This window comes from Mobula birostris, chromosome 29, assembly GCF_030028105.1.
Source record: "Mobula birostris isolate sMobBir1 chromosome 29, sMobBir1.hap1, whole genome shotgun sequence".
Taxonomy (NCBI): domain Eukaryota; kingdom Metazoa; phylum Chordata; class Chondrichthyes; order Myliobatiformes; family Myliobatidae; genus Mobula; species Mobula birostris.
Genome location: NC_092398.1, coordinates 12,613,936 through 12,631,862, shown reverse-complemented (window position 1 = coordinate 12,631,862; position 17,927 = coordinate 12,613,936). Strand labels below are relative to the sequence as shown.

Here is a 17,927-nt window from a genome sequence, read left to right as displayed (position 1 = left end):
TAGCTCATCTATAATCGCTCCTGTACACCATCTCGTCACCATCTGAAATTCTGCCAACGATAGCCGTGTCCTCAGCAAATTTATAGATGGTATTTGAGCTGTTCCTAGCCACTTAATCATAGGTGTAGAGACAGTAGAGTAGTGGGCTGAGCACACATCCTTGAGGTGCACCAGTGTTGGTAGTAAGTGGTTAGCACAACGCTTTACAGTACAGGCGACCCGGGTTCAATTCCCACCGCTGCCTGTAAGGAGCTTGTACGTTCTCCCCGTGACCGCGTGGGTTTCCTCCGGGTGCTCCGGTTTCCTCCCACAGTCCAAAGACATACTGGTTGGAAGGCTAATTGGTCATTGTAAAATGTCCCATGGTTAGACTAGGATTAAATCAGGGGATCGCTGGGCGGTGTGGCTCGAAGGGCCTAATCCATGCTGTATCTCAATAAATAAATAAAAATAAACAATAATTATCATCAAGGTGGAGATGGTATTTCTAATCTGGACAGACTGTAGTCCTCCAGTGAGGAAGCCTAGGATCCAGTTGCAGAGGGAGGTACAGGCACCCAGGTTCTGGAGCTTTTTGATCAGAACTATAGGAATGATTGTGTTAAACACTGAGCTGTAGTCCATAAACAGCAGCCTAGTATAAGTATTAGTATTTTCCAGTTGATCCAAGGCCTGGTGAAGAGCCAATGAAATCACATCTGCTGTAGACCTATTGTGGCGATAGGCAAATTGCAGTGGGTCCAGGCCCTTGCTGAGGCAGGGGTTGACCCCAGTCATAACCAACCTCTCAAAGCACCGTAGATGTGAGTGCTGACAGGTAGCATCCTGACGAAAAAGGACTTCGGAAGTTTTGAGAGGAGGAGACTTCAATCAGGTCCACTGCCGAAGATACAAGGTAGCAGCCGGTCAGTACAGCAATAAAGAGCTTTCACCAGTGACCAGTCAGCGTTTGGGATTGATTATCAAGAGCAAATTAAAGGAAGGCAGGGGCAAGCACTGTGGCCATCGTCATGGCAACGCTGTAGTCAGAGTGGTGGACCTTGAGGCTTTACTCCTCGAGGCTGCAGGGAAGAAAAGGAAAGGAAAGGAAAGAAGAGAAAAGCTCAAGTTTTTTTGTTCTCTTCTTTATATCTGCCAAGCCAGAACAGTAGAGATGCCAGGCAGGATAGCGGAATGCTCCTCTTGTGGGATGTGTGAAGGCAGGGAGACCTCCAGTGTCCCTGCGAGTACATCCAGCTGCAGCTTCTAACAATCCATGTTAAGGATTTGGAGCTGGAACTGGATGAACTCCGGGTCATTCGGGAGGCTGGGGTGGTGATAGATGGGACTTATAGAGAGATAGTTACACCCAAGGTGCAGGACACGGGAAACTGGATGACAGTCAGGAAGGGGAAAGGGGTTAAGGACCAGTGCAGAGTACCCCTGTGGCCATTCCCCTCAACAACAGGTATAGCACTTTGGATATTGTTGGGGTAGATGGAGCTCATCAGCCTGGGAAGGCAGTCCATCTAAGAGAGGGAGAACTCTGAATTCAAACCTCCACTGCCTTGCGGCCATACCCACTTATGGGAAAGGCTTCGGGAGTAAACCCTGAGGACAAATCTGGAGCTGGAGTCCCTAAGGCAGTCCGACGTTGCCTTCAACCTCGTTCTGGCAACTCCTGCGATGTCACTGGTGCCAAGCTGTATCAGCCCTTGCCCTTCCCTTGGACAACTTCGGTGTCGTGGAGAGGAGAGATTTGCTGCATGGGCAACTGCTGGCCTGAAGCAAGACTTTCCAGGCGTAGATCCATGGTCTCGCGAGACTAACGGATGCCATCCATTTTTTTTGGGGGGGGGGGGTATGACCTAACAGGGGAAAGTCGTAGTGGGCAAATCCCTGGCACTGAGTCTGCCTCTGTCACTCAGAAGGGAAGTGGGGAGAAGAGGTATGCTGTGGTGATCGGGGATTTATTAGTTAGGGGAATGCATAGCAGGTTCTGTGGACGAGAACGAGATTCCCAGATGGTACGTTGCCTCCGGGATGCCAGGGTCTAGGATATCTCGGATCGAGTCCTCAGCATTCTTAAGTGGGAGAGTGAACAGCCAGAGGTTGTGGCCCATTTAGGTACCAATGACACGGGTAGGATGAGTGATGAGGTTCTGCAAAGGGAGTTCAGGGAGTTAGGTGCTAAGTTAAAGGGCAGGACCTCCAGGGCTGTGATCTCAGGATTGCTACCTGCACCGCAGGCTAGTGAGGCCAGAACTAGGAAGATTATGCAGTTTAATAGGTGACTAAGGAGTTGGTGTAGGAGGGAGGGCAGAAGATTTTTGGATCATTCGGCTCTCTTCCGGGGAAGGAGGGACCCGTACAGAAGGGACAGGTTGCACCTGAACTGGAAGAGAACTAACATCCTCGTGGGAAAGCTTGCTAAGGCTGCATGGTGGGGTTTAAGCTAGAGTTGCAGGGGGATGGGAACCAGAATGCCAGAACAGTTAGTGGAGAGGTTGTGGAGGCAGGTGTTGGGAAGACCTCAGACAAAGTTAGGAATCAATTGGTTGAGCATGGTGCAACTAGTGACCTGAGCTACATATGCAAGAAATATCATAGCAAAGGCAGATAATAGTGCTGAAGATGAGGTAGCTGGCTTACAAGCAGAGGTACTGTATAGTGAGGAGAGGCAAAATTGTAGTTAACAAGATGAATTGCAATGTAAAAGGCAGACAAAATCGAGAAGGGTGAATATAGGACTGAAGGTATGGTACCTGAACGCACGCAGTATACAGAACAAGGTAGATGAACCTGCAGCACAGTTGCAGACTGGCAGCTATGATATTGTAGGCATCACTGAATCGTGGTTGAAAGAAGATTATAGCTTACTGTCCAAGGATACACATTGCATCGAAAGGATAGGCAGGAAGGTAGAGGGGGTGGCCTTGTTGTGTTGGTAAAAAAATTAAATCAATCTTTGGAAAGAGGAGACATAGGGTCGAATCATTGTGGACCACAAGGGTAAAAAGACCCTGATGGGATTGTATATAGACCCCCAAACAGTAGTAAGGATGTGGCCTACAGCTTACAATGGGAGACAGAAAATGTACACCAAAAGGGTAATGTTACAATAGTTATGGGGGATTTCAATATGCAGGAAAATTGGGAAAACCAGGTTGGTGCTAGACTCCAGAAACAGCTCATGGTTGAGCCCACTACAGGATCAGTTATTCTGGATTGGGTGTTGTGCAATGAACTGGAATTGATTAGAGAGCTTAAGGTAAAAGAACCCTTAGGGGAAAGTGATCATAATACGATCGAATTCACCCTGACATTTGAGAAGGAGAAGCCAAAGTCAGATGTATCAGTGTTACATTGGGGTAAAGGGAATTACAGAGGCATGAGAGATGTGTTGACCAGAATTGATTGGACAAGGACACTGGCAGGGATGATTGCAGAGCAGCAATGGCTGGAATTTCTGGAAGCAACTTGGAAGGAATAGGATATATACATCCCAAAGAAGAAGAAGTATTCTAAAGGAAAGATGATAGAACCTTAGCTAACAAAGGAAGTCAAAGCCAACATAAAAGCCAAAGAGAGGGGTATATAATAGAGCAAAAATTAGTGGGAAGTTAGAGATTGGGAAGTTTTTAAAAACCAATAGAAGGCAACTCAAAAAGGTCATTATGAAGGTAAAGATGGAATACGAAAGTAAGCGAGCCAATAATATTGAAGCGGATACCAGAAGTTTCTTCAGATACATAAAATGTAAAAGAGAGGTGAGAATGGATATCAGACCGCTGGAAAACAATGCTGGAGAGGTAGTAATGGGGGACAATGGCAGATGAACTGAATAAGTATTTTGAATCAGTCTGTGGAAGACACCGTCAATACAGTGGAAGTTCCAAGTGTCAGGGGTCATGAAGTGTGTGATGTTACCATACCTAGAGAGAAAGTTCTTGGGAAACTGAAAGGTCTGAAGGTAGATTAATCTCCAGGACCAGATGGTCTACACCCCAGAGTTCTGAAAGAGGTGGCTGAAGAGAACATGGAGGCATTAGTAATGATCTTTCAAGAATCATTAGATTCTGGAATGGTTCAAGAAGACTGGAAAATCCCAAATTTAACTCCACTCTTCAAGAAGGGAGAGAGGCAGCAGAAAGGAAATTATAGGCCAGTTAGTCTGATTTCAGTGGTTGGGAAGATCTTGGAGTTGGTTATTAAGGATGTGGTTTCAGGGTACTTGGGGGCACATGATAAAACAAGCCAAAGTCAGCATGGTTTCCTCAAGGGAAAATCTTGCCTGACAAATGTGTTGGAATTCTTTGAAGAAATAACAAGCAGGTTAGCCAAAGGAGAATTGGTTAATGTTGTCTACTTGGATGCTTAACAAGCTATGAGCCCATGGAATCACAGCAAAGATTCTAGCGTGGATAAAGCAGTGGCTGCTCGGCAGGAGGCAAAGAGTGGGGATAAAGGGAGCCTTTTCAAGTTGGCTGCTGATGATTAGAGGTGTTCCACATGAATCCGTGTTGGGATTGATTCTTTTTACTTTATATATCAATGAATTGGATGATAGCTTTGTTGCAAAGTTTGCAGACAATATGAAGACATGTGGAGGGGTAGGTAGTTTTGGGGAAGTAGAGGATACAGAAGGGCTCAGACTGATTAGGAAAATGGGCAAAGAAATGGCAGATGGAATAGTGTTAGCAAGAGAATGATCATGCACTTTGGCAGATGAAAAGAAAGGTTTGACTATTTTCTAAATGGAGGGAAAATACAAAAAAATGAGGTGCAAAGGGACTTGGGACTAAAGGTTAATTTGCAGGTTGAGTCTGTGGTGAGGAAGGCACATATAATGTTAGCATTCATTTCCGGAGGACTAGTATATAAAGCAAGGATGTAATGTTCAGACTTTATAAAGCACTGGTGAGGCCTCACTTGGAGTATTGTGAGCAGTTTTGGGCCCCTTATCTTAGAAAGGATATGCTGAAACTGGAGAGGGTTCAAAGGAGGAAATGATTTCAGGATTGAATGGCTTGTCATATGAAGAGTGTTTGATGGCTCTGGGCCGATATTCACTAGGATTCAGAAGAATGAGGGGTGACCTCATTGAAGCCTATCAAACGGAGAAAGGTTTTGATAGAGTGGATATGGAGAGGATGTTTCCTTTGGTGGGAGCAGTCTAAGACCAAAGGACACAGCCTCAGGGACCGGGGCGTCCTTTCAGAGTGGAGATGAGGAGGAATTTCTTTAGCCAGAAAGTGGTGAATCTATGGAAGCCAAGTCATTATGTATACTTAAGGCAGAGGTTGATAAGATTCTTGATTGATCAGGGCATGAAGGGTTACAGGAAGAAGGTAGGAATTGGGGCTGAGAGGAAAATTGGATCAGCCATGAATGATGGAACAGACTCAATGGGGCCAAATAGCCTAATTCTGCTCCTATATCTTACGGTCTTATTTCTCTCCTCTTTTTAAAAATCTATTGTTTTATCAACTGCTCATTTTTTTCTTACTTGACACTGTTAACGTACAAGCAGGCAATTTTGAAGAATGTGAGGCATTGGACTAATTCAATGTATAGGTATTACCAGTGGATGAAAGTGTAAAAGGCTGCTGACTGAAGTGATTGCCAGTAATCATCATAAAGTTTTTGTTTGCCCTTGACAGCCCCTGTTACCATCTTCTCATTACTTTACTGGAGGCAACTATGACGCCATCAGAACCACACTGACAGTGCAGTCAACCTGAGCTATTTGCCTCAAAAAGACAGCTGGACCCCCAACACCCAAGACATGCCTTATTCTCATTGCTACCATCAGGAAGCGGGTACAGAATCCTAAAGACACACACTCAACCATTCAGCAACAGCCTCTTTCCCTCTGCCATCTGATTGCTGAATGGCCATGAAATCAACAAACAATACCTCACTATTTTTTTATGTTTAGCTTTTGCACTACATATTTAATTTACTTATATATATATAACATACTTACTGTAATTTTCTCTATTATTATGTATTGCATTGTACTGCCGCTGCAAATTCCTCAAATTTCACACCATATGCTGGTGATATTAAATCTGATTATGATTCTGAGTTGTAATATTCAGCCTCCAAAGCCTGAAAGGCGGCTATTTCTTCCTCCTTCAAATCCTTTAACCATTGCATGGATTTACAGCAAGAATTGAAAATACACGTGGACTAAGATGTTAACTGTCCTGTGCTATCACCAGCAGGATCATCAGTTGATCTGCCACCTGTCTTCAGGAGTTTCGGCCCGCTTATGATCAAGACTCCTTCGAGGTGGTGGGCCAGCAGTGCTAAAGCACCACCTCCCACTGGTGAGCTTAAAAACTTGGCATCTGCCTCTATCAGAGTTGTTGGTCATTTCCATCCAACAGATAGTCTGCTCTTTAGGTGTCTGTGCAACTACTGAAGGGTTTCCGAAAGATGTAGACACTGCCTGACTATCTGCCAAACTAGTAGAAATTCTCAGCGTGCCGAGCAACATCGCAGGAGAAGTCAGGGGTTTGTAGTTCAACCCCCTCTCCCATCCACCTTCTAACTCTGACTCCTCATCTCTTTTCTCTCTCTCTCCGTTCCCGATGAAGGGTCTCGGCCCGAAAAGTCGGCTGTTTATCTTTTCTATGGACGCTGCCTGGTCTGCTGAGCTCCCCCAGCACTTTGCGCGCGCTGCTCCCCGCGGTTGGGTAAGTGAATGACACATGACTACATTTCCCAGCGGGCAATGCGGCGATGACCTGGGCGCGTGCGCATGAATGGCTTGCGTCGCCCGCCCTTTCCGCTAATGACCCAGAATCCGGAGCGCGCCGCAGCTCTCACCCTCTCGATGTGATTCAGATGCAGGCGATTCAGATAAAACCCGTGTTCGAGTGTCCGACATGGTGAGTCCGCGGCGTTGCGGCTCGAGCTCGGGGGTGTGGCGCGGTGTTTGGTGCGCTGGACGCGGAGGCCTCAGCGGTGAATGTGGTCGAAGTTGACCGTGGGGCCTGTTATGCTAGGCCGCAGTGTGGCTCTCCAGTGGCGATGGGCGAGGCAAAGCCTTCTGCTCCCTCCCTCCCACCTTGCATTACTCCATCTTATCTGCAAGCCCCTTTATCTCCCTACACTCTCCAATACATTTATCTTAGCAAGTCCGCACACCTACCCCTTATCGTCGCAGCCTTTAATCCCTATCCTCATCCCGCCCCCAACACCACTGTTCTCTGTCATGTGTCTTCACCACCCTCCCCCCCCCCAACCTTTGCCTTGAGTCTACTATAGAAAGCAGACGATTTATTGTTTGACAGATTGCAAACATGGATTCTCAGGTTGAAGATTATCACATTCTTCTCTGCAGCCCCGTAATTTATTTTTGGGATAGGAATAATCTATTGGTGTGCTGAGTGCAGGTGGCACCTGCGATTTGTAGGAATAGTGGACAGATGTAATTGTGTGGTTTGGAATCCATATTGCATCAATCAGTATGTTTGGACTGGTGTATATAAATGCCAAGGGAGAAAGTTTCCTTTGTGCAGGGGTGCCCAACCTTTTTTTTTATGCCATGGACCAATACCATTATGGAAGGGGTCTCTGGACCTCGGGTTGAGAACCCCTGGTACTGTTTGCAGCAGTCAGTATGAAGTTAATGGTGGAAATGTGTGACAAGATGGTGGGAAAATTTTATAGGCTCCAACGAAGAAAGAGAGGTCAACATTGCTTTGTTTTGTTAACAAATTCTGTACTCAGGATTATTTCTGGATTTGATTCCAAAACTGCATTTTTAAATGATTGGGAGATTATACTTTATTTATATTTCTCAAAGCAACTTGATCCTAAAGCAAATGTAATTCATCGGACGGGGAAGGTCTTGTTATTGTGCTGTGTCTGTCAAATAAATGTGAAAGCACAGGGTGAAGATACAGAGCAACAATACTTCTCCAAAGACAAATGCTGCTTTGATGTACGTTGCTAATCTTGGACGGACTGCAAAATTTTGCCAGTCAAATAATGAATAGATTGAGCTGGGTTTCTGTGCCCCTGCTCTAAACTCTGTACTCTTTCAGTGATTTTATGTTTTCTCCATTGTTCTGAAACAAACCCATCAGAACCCAGCAATGCTATGCTTTCAAAACCATATCCTTTCCATTAAAAATAGCCTGACTTCTCCACCCACAACTCAACCCTCACCTACCTGAAAATAAATGTAGAGGGTTAACAACTTTCCAATCAAGTTCTGCTTTGAGAGTCCTACTTCAGAGACTTCAATGTGTGTTTAAGATGTACTTCTATTTTGTGGTGGCCAATCAGTTAGTTTTTGTGCGAGGGAGGGGTTGGAAATTTTTGTTTCTTTTTTGTGCGGGGGTGTTGATGTCTTCTTTCAATGACTTACGTGGTTTTTCTGTATTTCGTGGCTATCTGGAGAAGACAAGTCTCAGAGTTGTATTCTGTATACATACTTTGATAATAAAATGAGCCTTTGAGCAATTGTTAGATTCTCTACAATATCCTAAGTAGTGGAAGCTGCTATGTAAGTGCATATTTTTCTGGTACTCTACTGTTTTTTCCTACATTACCTGCTGTCTCCTCTGTATCGGGCCATCTAGTGAATACTGTTTTGCTGGCTTCTAGATTTTTCCTACAGGAACTTCAATTTGTTTTTGTGCTGCAGTATTCTTTCCCTTTGTATGTGCTGATTTTGTGTGTAGGGGGATGATATTGGGCAGTATCATATCTATAGATTCAAGTGTTTTAGTCTAAATGGTTTTGACTTTCTCTATCTCCAGGTCTCATAGGACTTACATTCCTCCTACTCTCAACTCCTAAGCATCACCCGTTCTCTTTAGTTTATGAGCAGTGCTTGTGATCTTTGTCATCTATGCTCTTAAGTTTCCAAATCTCTTCCATCTTTTTGGTCTCCCAAAGAAATCACCCCGCTGATCTTTGCCAGCTTGACCCAAGGTTTTCGATGCTGAATTGCTTTAGCTCAATGCTACCATCAGGAAGGAGGTATAGAAGCCTGAGAGTGATTCAGGAACAGCTTCTTCCCCTCTGCCACTCGATTTCTGAATGGGCATTGAACCCATGAACACTACCTCATACTTCCTTTATTTTTGCACTGCTTATTTGTGATGGTTGGCATCCGTCTGTCTGGAAGGACAATGGGTGGTGGTGATGATCATCATCACAAGCCTGGGCGGGAGGTATGGAGATCCTGAGATGGCCAGTCGTCAAGATCCCCCTCTCAGCCTCACTAGTGTAGTCCAAAGGAAAGCTTATTATGAAGCAATAAGTTTGGCACCAGCTTGGCTGCAGGAGCCACTGGAATGATGTTCACTGATGTCCAGCCATCTTAAAGGCTCCACTCCAGATTTGCTGTCAGGGTTTACTCCCGTAGCCTTCGTCTCTCCCGAGGCAGTGGGGCTGTTTACCCATAGCTAGGTATCTGGTCCACGAGCACCAAGGTGTGCCCAGATGCCGGTGGGCCTGCGTGCAGGGGCCAGACCACCTCCTCTGTAGTTCAGTCTGAATCTGAAAGGAGTTCAGTTTCTGTGTGTTGCCAGTGAGGAGGCACTACATGAGGCTTGGCGTTGGAGAGGCTACATACTGGCAGGGAGAGACTCACACACTCAGCTCTCCTTTTCGCAAGACTACTTAACTATTTAATATAAATATATGTGCTTACTGTAATTGTTTTTTTTTCTATATTTATCATTTTTTGCATTGTACTACTGCTGCAAATACAACAAATTTCATGACATATGCAAGTGATATTAAACCTGATTCTGATTATGCGTCTTAAGAAATATTTGTGATAATCTTGCCTTCCTCTTTTTGTTTTAATTTTATTGTTGCCTTCTGAGCAATTTAGTTTTTATTACTAATTTTTTATTGCAACACCAACAAATTACATTCAATACAACCAGTTGCCAATTACATTTTGACTGTTTATCCCAGCCACCCCTCCCCCTCCAGCCACCCCTCCCCCTCCAGCCCTCTCTCCCCCCATCCCTTTCCCCTCCACCAACCAACTGAATAGTAGTACATACACAGACAAAGTATTCCTATTTTAACAGAAGATATTTTAAGTTAGATATCAAATTTGTCCGCATTAAGACTGTGTTTGGTCGTGCATCATCTTCTCTTGCTGATGAAAGTTCCAGGTAAGAAATGTGCAAAAAGCTCTAAAGCCAGTGAGTATTTGAAATATCATGGGGAGGTTTTCAACACTGGACTACAATCTTCTTAGCTGCAGTCAGGCCTGCCAGCCAGACTTTGTGTGTTTTTTCCATAAGGGAAAGATGGGAGTCATCATTTAGAAGATATACAGCGGGGTCCATTGGTAATTGAACCCCCGTTAGTTCTGTAAGAGTACTGATAACCTTCCCCCACAAACCAAAAACCCCTGGACATTCTGAGCAATTTAGCTTTTGATTTTCCTGCATTCTGTTGTGGTCGTAATTTCACTTTCACTGCTGTGCACCTTTGGAAAGCTTTCTTGCTTCAACCATTGCGAAAGGTTTCAGTCCTTGAGTTGTAGGATATTCCCATCATCCATATGAAGCTTGAGTTTTTCTCCATAATCATCTCGACAACCTTTAGCCAAGTCGGTGCAACCAGATAATGTGGTTTAATAGAAAACAAAAAGACGCTGCTCTGAAATGAAAACAGAAGGTACCCAGTATGTTGGGCAAAACCTGTGGAAAGAGAAACAGTTCAGTTTTCAAGTCAATAACTCCATTGGAACAATAAAAGGTTGTTGATCTGAAATATTGATCCATTGTTTCCAGAGATGAAGTTAAAAGATCAATCCCAAAAAAAGGAATCTAATTGGAGAGGGAGTCAATTATGGGAGGAAGGGAAGGAGGAGGGGCACCAGAGGGACATGATGAGAAGAGGTAAGAGGCTACAGTGAGGAAATGAAGAAGAGGGAAGCAGGAAGGCAAAAAATGTGTAAATTGGGCATTCCTCCTTCCCCAGCCCTTTGCCTTTTCCACTTATCACCTCCCAGCTTCTTACCTCATCCCCTTCCCCACCCGCGTGGCTTCACCTATCACCTTCTAGCTTGTCTTCCTTCCCTCCACTCCACTTCCTTATTCTGGCATCTTCCCCTTCCTTTCCAGTCCTGATGAAGGGTCTGTGCCCGAAACGTTGACTGTCTACTCATTTCCCTAGATGCTGCCTCTGTGGTAGAGTCTGTTCTCGCAGTGTCTTGGACTTCCTTTCCTCTTGATCAATATCTTACTCCAGCAAGACCCTTGAGGTGGTTGTGTGCAATAGATAGATACTTTATTGAACCCAAAGGAAATTACAGTGTCACAGTAGCATTACAAGTGCACAGATATAAATATTACTAGATAAGTAGAAATAATAAAAAATAAGTTAATACAAATAGTCTTGCAGGAGGGGTTCATCACTTTCCTGGCTATTGGTTGACTCATTAAAGAGCCTAATGGCCGAGAGTAACAATGACCTTGTATAGCGCTCTTTGGAATAGTGCCGTTGTCTTAGTCTATTCCTAAAAGTGCTCCTCTGTTCAGCCATGCAGAAGGTGAGAAGCATTGTCCATAATTGCCAGGATTTTCTGTAGGGTCCTTTGTTCTACCACAGCTTCCAGTGTGTCCAGTTTGACTCCTATGACAGACCCAGCCTTTTTAATCAGTTTATTGAGCCTGTTGGCACCACACGTGTTGATGTCATTGCCCCAGCACAGCACAGCATAATAGATTGTACTGGCGACAACAGACTGTAGAACATGTGAAGGAGAGGCCCGCATACTCCAAAGGACCTCAGTCTCCTCAGGAAGTAGAGCCTATCTCATATTAAAAGAAGTGACATGCAGAAACCATCTTACAACCCTCAGTGAGATTTGGAACCTAGAAAACAGATCTGAACTTCATCCTACTGAACTAGGATGCTTCAATGTTGAGTTCGGCAACTTCTGGAATATGGTTTTGCCACTATGGCCAAATAATCATGGCAGTTGGAGTCACCCCCTTTGAGTTGAATAAATGCCTTTTGTTACTTCAGCCTCTATTACTGAATTGTTGCATGTGCCCTAGCTCTGTGAGTAATGGACAGGGCCAAAGGGGAATCCTGCTCTAAATTTTGAGCAATCTCTCATCAGGATTCCATCAAGTTATGTGCTTTTGAAGTTGGTAGAGGTTTTAGATGAAAACTATGAGATTAAGAGGCGATCTGATGGTATTTCTTCACACGCAATTATTGGAGTCTGAAATGTAGAAACACTTGGGGAGGTGTCATTAATGAGGAAGGAGTAAGGAAAATTAACTCCAAAGGAACATGTACACAAATTAATGACTATGTTGTGAATATGGTATGTTGGCAGATGACACGGAAGTTAGTAGTGTCACGGTTCAGAAGGTTGTCCCTGATATAGACCAATTGGAATGTTGGTTCGAACAGTAGCAAAGGGAATTTAATCCCTGCAGGTGGGAGGGCATGCAAGGACATCACTGTAAAAGGTAGGTCCCTGGGAAAGTTAGTGAACAAAAGGACCTTGGGGTACAAGACCATGCGTCACTATAAGTGGCAGCATAGGCAGGTAAGGTGCTGAAGAAGGTGGATGGGGCTTTTGACTTCATCGGCTCTGTCATGGGATGTGAGCTGGGATGTTATGTTCCAACATTGGTGAGTCCTCTCGAGTACTGTGCATAGCTCTGACTGCCGTGCTACTGATTGGATGTGATTGAACTGGTGATAGTGTAGAAGCAACTCTCCGGAATGTTGCCTACATTGGAATATTTGGTTATTAGGAGAGATTGGATAGGCTAGGTTTAGAGTCATACAACACTACGGCACAGGAAAAAGGCCCTTCTAGTATGACTCTAAACCCAGCCTATCCAATCTGTAGCATGGCAGTCAGAGCTATGCACAGTACTCCTTGTGAGGACTCACCAGTGTTGGAACATAACATCCCAGCTCACATCCCATGACAGAGCCGATGAAGTCAAGATGCTGAACCATTAACCTGCCTAGTCCCATCGACATGGACCATAGCCTTCCATATCCCTCTCATCCATGTGCCTATCTAAATTTCTCCTAAATGTTGAAATCAAACTGGATCCACCACCTTTGCTGGCAGTTCGTTCCACACTCTCACTACCCTCTGAATGAAAATGTTCCTCCTCATGTTCCCCTTGAACATTTCACCTTTATTCCCTTTACTCGTGAGCTCTAGTTGTTTCTCACCCGACCTCAGTGGGGGAAAAAAAAGGCTCATAATTTTGCATACCTCTATCAACTCTCCCCACAATCTTCTATGATCTAGGGAATAAAGTACTAACCTTTTCAATCTTTCCTGGTAACTTCCTCAAAAAAACTCTGTAAGATTGGTTAGATGTGACCTACCATGCAAAAAACCAGGTTGACTCTCCCTAATCAGGCCTTGTCTATCCAAATACTCATATATCCGGTCCTTTAGAATACCTTCCAGTAACTTTCCCACTATTGAGCTCCTCAAGTCCTGACAGCATCCTTGTAAATTTTCTCTGCATTCTTTCAATCTTACTTGTATCTGTCCTGTAGGTACGTGACCGGAACTGCACATAATACTCCAAATTAGGCCTCACCAATGTTTCATACAACTTCAACATAGCATCCCATTTCCTATATTCAGTACATTAATTTACAAAGGCTAATGCCAAAAGCTTTCTTTATGAACCTATCTACCTTTGTCGCCACTTTCAAGGAATTATGGATCGGTATTCCCGGATCCTGCTATTCTGCTACACTCCTTAGTGCCCTACCACTTACTGTGTAAGACCTGCCCTGGTTGGCCCTCCTGAAATGCTACATCTCAAGCTTGTCTGCATTAAATTCCATTTACCATTTTTCCCCCCATATTTCCAGCTGGTCTCGATCCTGATGCAGCCTTTGATAGTCTTCCTCACTGTCCACTGCACCCCTATCTTGGTGTTATCCTCAGATTTTCTGATCCAATTTATCACACTATCATCAGGATCCTTGATGTAGATGACAAACAGCAGACCCAGCACCAATCCCTGCAGCACATCACTAGTCACAGGCCTCCAGTCAGAGAGGCAACCCTCGATTACCACTGGTGGCACAATGACATCAGCACCGGACTCCAGAGCGAAGGCTCCCGAGTTCAGATCCAATTCGGGCCACCCCCCAAGCACGCTTTCCATCCGTGCCTGGTTGAGCATTGAGCTAGCCACTCAGCCTCGTTTTTAAAAAAAATGGGTCGAGTCAGGAATGTTCATATCATGACCCGGTTAATCCAAAAGGAGACCAATCCTGACACCACGTGGCAGACAAGAATGGCTGGCTGACTGGTGTGACGCACTAAAAAAAACACTTTAGCTTTGCCTGCAAAGCCAATGTCTAATCCAATTTACTACCTCATCTCGAATACCAAGCAACAAAGGGACCTTGTCAAATGCCTTGCTGAAGTCCATTTAGATGACATCTACAGCCTTACCTTCATCAACATTCCTGGTAACTTCCTCGAAAAACTCTATAAGATTGGTTAGACATAACTTACCATGCAAAAAGCCATGTTGACTCTCCCTTATCAGTCCTTGTCTATGCAAATACTCATATATCCGGTCCTTTAGAATACCTTCCAGCAACTTTCCCACTGTTGATGTCAGGCTCAGTTTATAATTTTCTGGCTTACTCTTACAGTCTTTCTTAAACAACAGAACAACATTAGCTGTCCTCCAATCCTCCGGTACCTCACCTGTGGCTAAGGATATTTTAAATATCTGCTAGAGCCCCTGCAAATTCTGCATTTGCTTCTTGCACGGTCTGAGGGAACACTTGGACAGGCTTTGGGGATATAACCACCTAACTTGCCTCTAGGCAACAAATACCTACTCCTCTGTAATCTGCACAGGGTCCATGAAGTTGATGCCATTTTACCTTACTTCTATAGACTCTGTCTTGTCTCCTGAGTAAATACAGAGGCTAAAACCCATTTAAGATCGCTCCCATTTCTTTTGGCTCCACACATAAATTACCACTGGGATTCCAGAGGGCCAATTTTGTCCCGTCCAATTTTGCTCTTAACATATCTGTGGAATCCCTTAAATCGTCTTGTCTGCTAGAGCAAACTCATACTTCCTTTTAGCTCTCCTGATTTCCTTCTTAAGTGTTCTCTTACATTCCTTGTACTCCTCGAGTACCTCATTTGTTCCCACCATTTTTTAATACACCTTTTTTGGATACACCTTTTTTTTAAAAAACCAGGGCCTCAATATCTCTCGAAAACCAAGGTTTCCTAAACCTGTTATCCTTGCCTTTAATTCTGATTGGAGCATACAAACACGGTACTCTCAAAATTTCACTTGAAGGCCTCCCAACTACCAAGTACACCTTTGCCGGAAAACAACCTGTCCCAATCCACGCTTGCCAGATCCTTACTAGGTGATCTAGTATCACACTCTCTCTAGTTGGGATTTCTATGTACTGATTAAGGAAACTTTCTTGAACACATTTCACAAACTTTTTCCCATCCAGCCCTTTTACAGTATGGGAGTCCCAATCAATATGTGGAAAGTTAAAATCACCTACTATCACAGACTTATGTTTCTTGCAACAGTCTGCAACCTCTGTACAAGTTTGCTCTTCTAAATCCCGCAGATTGTTGGGTGATTATATATAATCTTATTAACATTGTCATCCCCTTTCTTATTCCCCCGTTCTACCCATAAAGCCTCACTAGATGAGCTCTTTAAGGTTCTCCAGTCTGTCTCCAGTTCTCCAGTTTTGTCCTGTCTGAGCACTGCTGTGACATTTTCTCTGACCAGTAAACACCACTCCTACCCCTTTAATCTCTCCCGCTCTGTCGCATCTAAAACAACAAAACCCTGGAAAATTCAACTGCCAGTCCTGCAACTGAGTCTCACAGTGTCATAATTCCATATGCTGATCCACGCTCCATGTTCCTGGAGGTTCTATACTCTATTTTAAGCTACAATACTCTTGCATTGAAGTGTGCGCAGCTCAGAACATTAGTCCCACCATGCTTAACCTTTCCTTTGTATGCAGGCTTAACATATTTCCACAATCACTCCACTATCTGTTCTGGTGCTCTGGTTCACATCCCCTTGTGAATCTAGTTTAAACCCCTCCAGGCAGCAATAGCAAACCTTTCCACTAGGATATTAGTCTCCCACCAGTTCAGGTTCAAACCTTCTTTTCTGTACAGGTCCCACCTTCCCTGGAGGAGAGCCCAAAGATCCAAAAATCTTACGCCCTCCCTCCAACACCAACTTCTCAGCCATGTGTTAAACTGTATGATTTTCCTGTTTCTGGCATCACTGGCATGTGACATGGATAACAACCCTGGAGGTCCTGCCCTTTAGTTTAGCACCTAACTCACTGAACTCATTTTGCAGGACCTTGTCACCTTTCCTACCTATGTCATTAGTACTGATGTGGACCACCACCTCTGGCTGCTCACCCTCCCACTTATGAACGCGGAGAACTTGGTCTGAGTTATCCCTGACATTGGCACCCAAGAGGCAACATACCACCTGGGTATCTTGTTCTCGTCCACAGAACTGCCTTTCTGTTACAATGAACAGTAAGTCCTTTAACATTACAGCTTGTTTCTTCTCTTTTCCCACCCCATCACTTCTGAGCCACAGAGCCAGACTCAATGCCAGTGACCTGACTACTGTGGCTTTCCTTTGCTAGGTCACCCCCCCCCCCCCCAATCAGTATACAAAGCAGCATACCTGTTGTTGAGGGAAACGGCCATGGGGGTGATCTGCATTGGCTGCTTACCCCTTTTCCCCCTCTTGATGGTCACCCAGTTACCCGTGTCCTGCACTTTGGGTGTAACCACCTCCCTGTTTGTCTTGTCTATCAACCGAGTGTTAGAAGCTGCAGCTGGATGCACTTCTTGCAGGTAGGATGGGTTTTCCCTATCATGGAGGAGGCTGAGAGGTGGCCCAATAGATTGAGAACACAGAACATGGAGCAGTACTGCATAGGAACAGGCCCACCATTTTGGTGCCAACTATCATGCCATCTGAACTAACCTATCTATATCCCTTCATTCTCTGCCAGTTCATGTCCTTAACTAAATGTCTCTTAAACATTGCTATTGTATCAGCTTCCACCACTGCCAATGTAATCTGGACGCGCACACACACACACACACACACCCTCCTGTACCTAATTAAGTGGCTACTCAGTGTATGTTTGTAGTCTTCTGCTGCTGTAGCTATGTTAAGGTTCGATGTGTTGTACATTCAGAGGTGCTCTGTTGTTGTAACATATAGTTATCTCTCTGAGAATTCAAAAGGAAAAAAATGATCAAATTTGGAATAAATGGATTGAATTTATAACCCCAGAGCGAGCAGACTTTAGATGACTCTCCTAATGGTTTATATTGTTTGTCTCACCAACATAGTAATAGTGTTAACGTAAGCACCCTTGGCTCGAATGCTTACTGTTCTTTTTTTTTGGAAAATGTGGAATTAACACAAGTAAAGAAAAGATCTGGGGAAATTTTGGACCAGAAAGAAATGGACCAGAAGAGATACATGGAAATTAGTACTCAACCAGTATTATTAATATTTTTATAACAAGTATTATCATTATTTAGTTTAATAGAGTGGAATTACAATTGCACATGAACATCTATTTGAGTGCCTAATTATTTTCTATATTATCTCAATGTGTACTTGTGAATGTACAAATTAATATAGATTTACTCACATAAAAACTGGAAAAGGTTATATATGTAAAAAAAAGTTTGTGTATTACTTGTGAATACCTTATCCAAATAAAAATAAAATTTAAAAAAAAGTAACATATGGTTATTTGAGTTAGTGTCATCTTCCTGTCAGCTTGAAACAGTCTGGCCATTCTCCTCTGACCTCTCATTAATAAGGCATTTTCACCCACGGAACTGTCGCACTCTGGATGTTTTTTTGTTTTTTTGCACCATTCTCTGT

The 17,927-nt window shown here is 44.0% G+C and overlaps 1 protein-coding gene across 1 annotated transcript in view; it reads left to right on the top strand.

Moving 5' to 3' along the window:
- The first annotated feature begins 6,748 nt into the window (after window positions 1-6,748).
- Window positions 6,749-17,927, top strand: part of LOC140190072 (nuclear inhibitor of protein phosphatase 1-like) — a 36,754-nt gene continuing 25,575 nt past the window's right edge. The window contains 2 exon segments of the mRNA XM_072246535.1: window positions 6,749-6,770; window positions 6,773-6,878. Coding sequence (XP_072102636.1) covers window positions 6,749-6,770; window positions 6,773-6,878 — 128 coding nt within the window.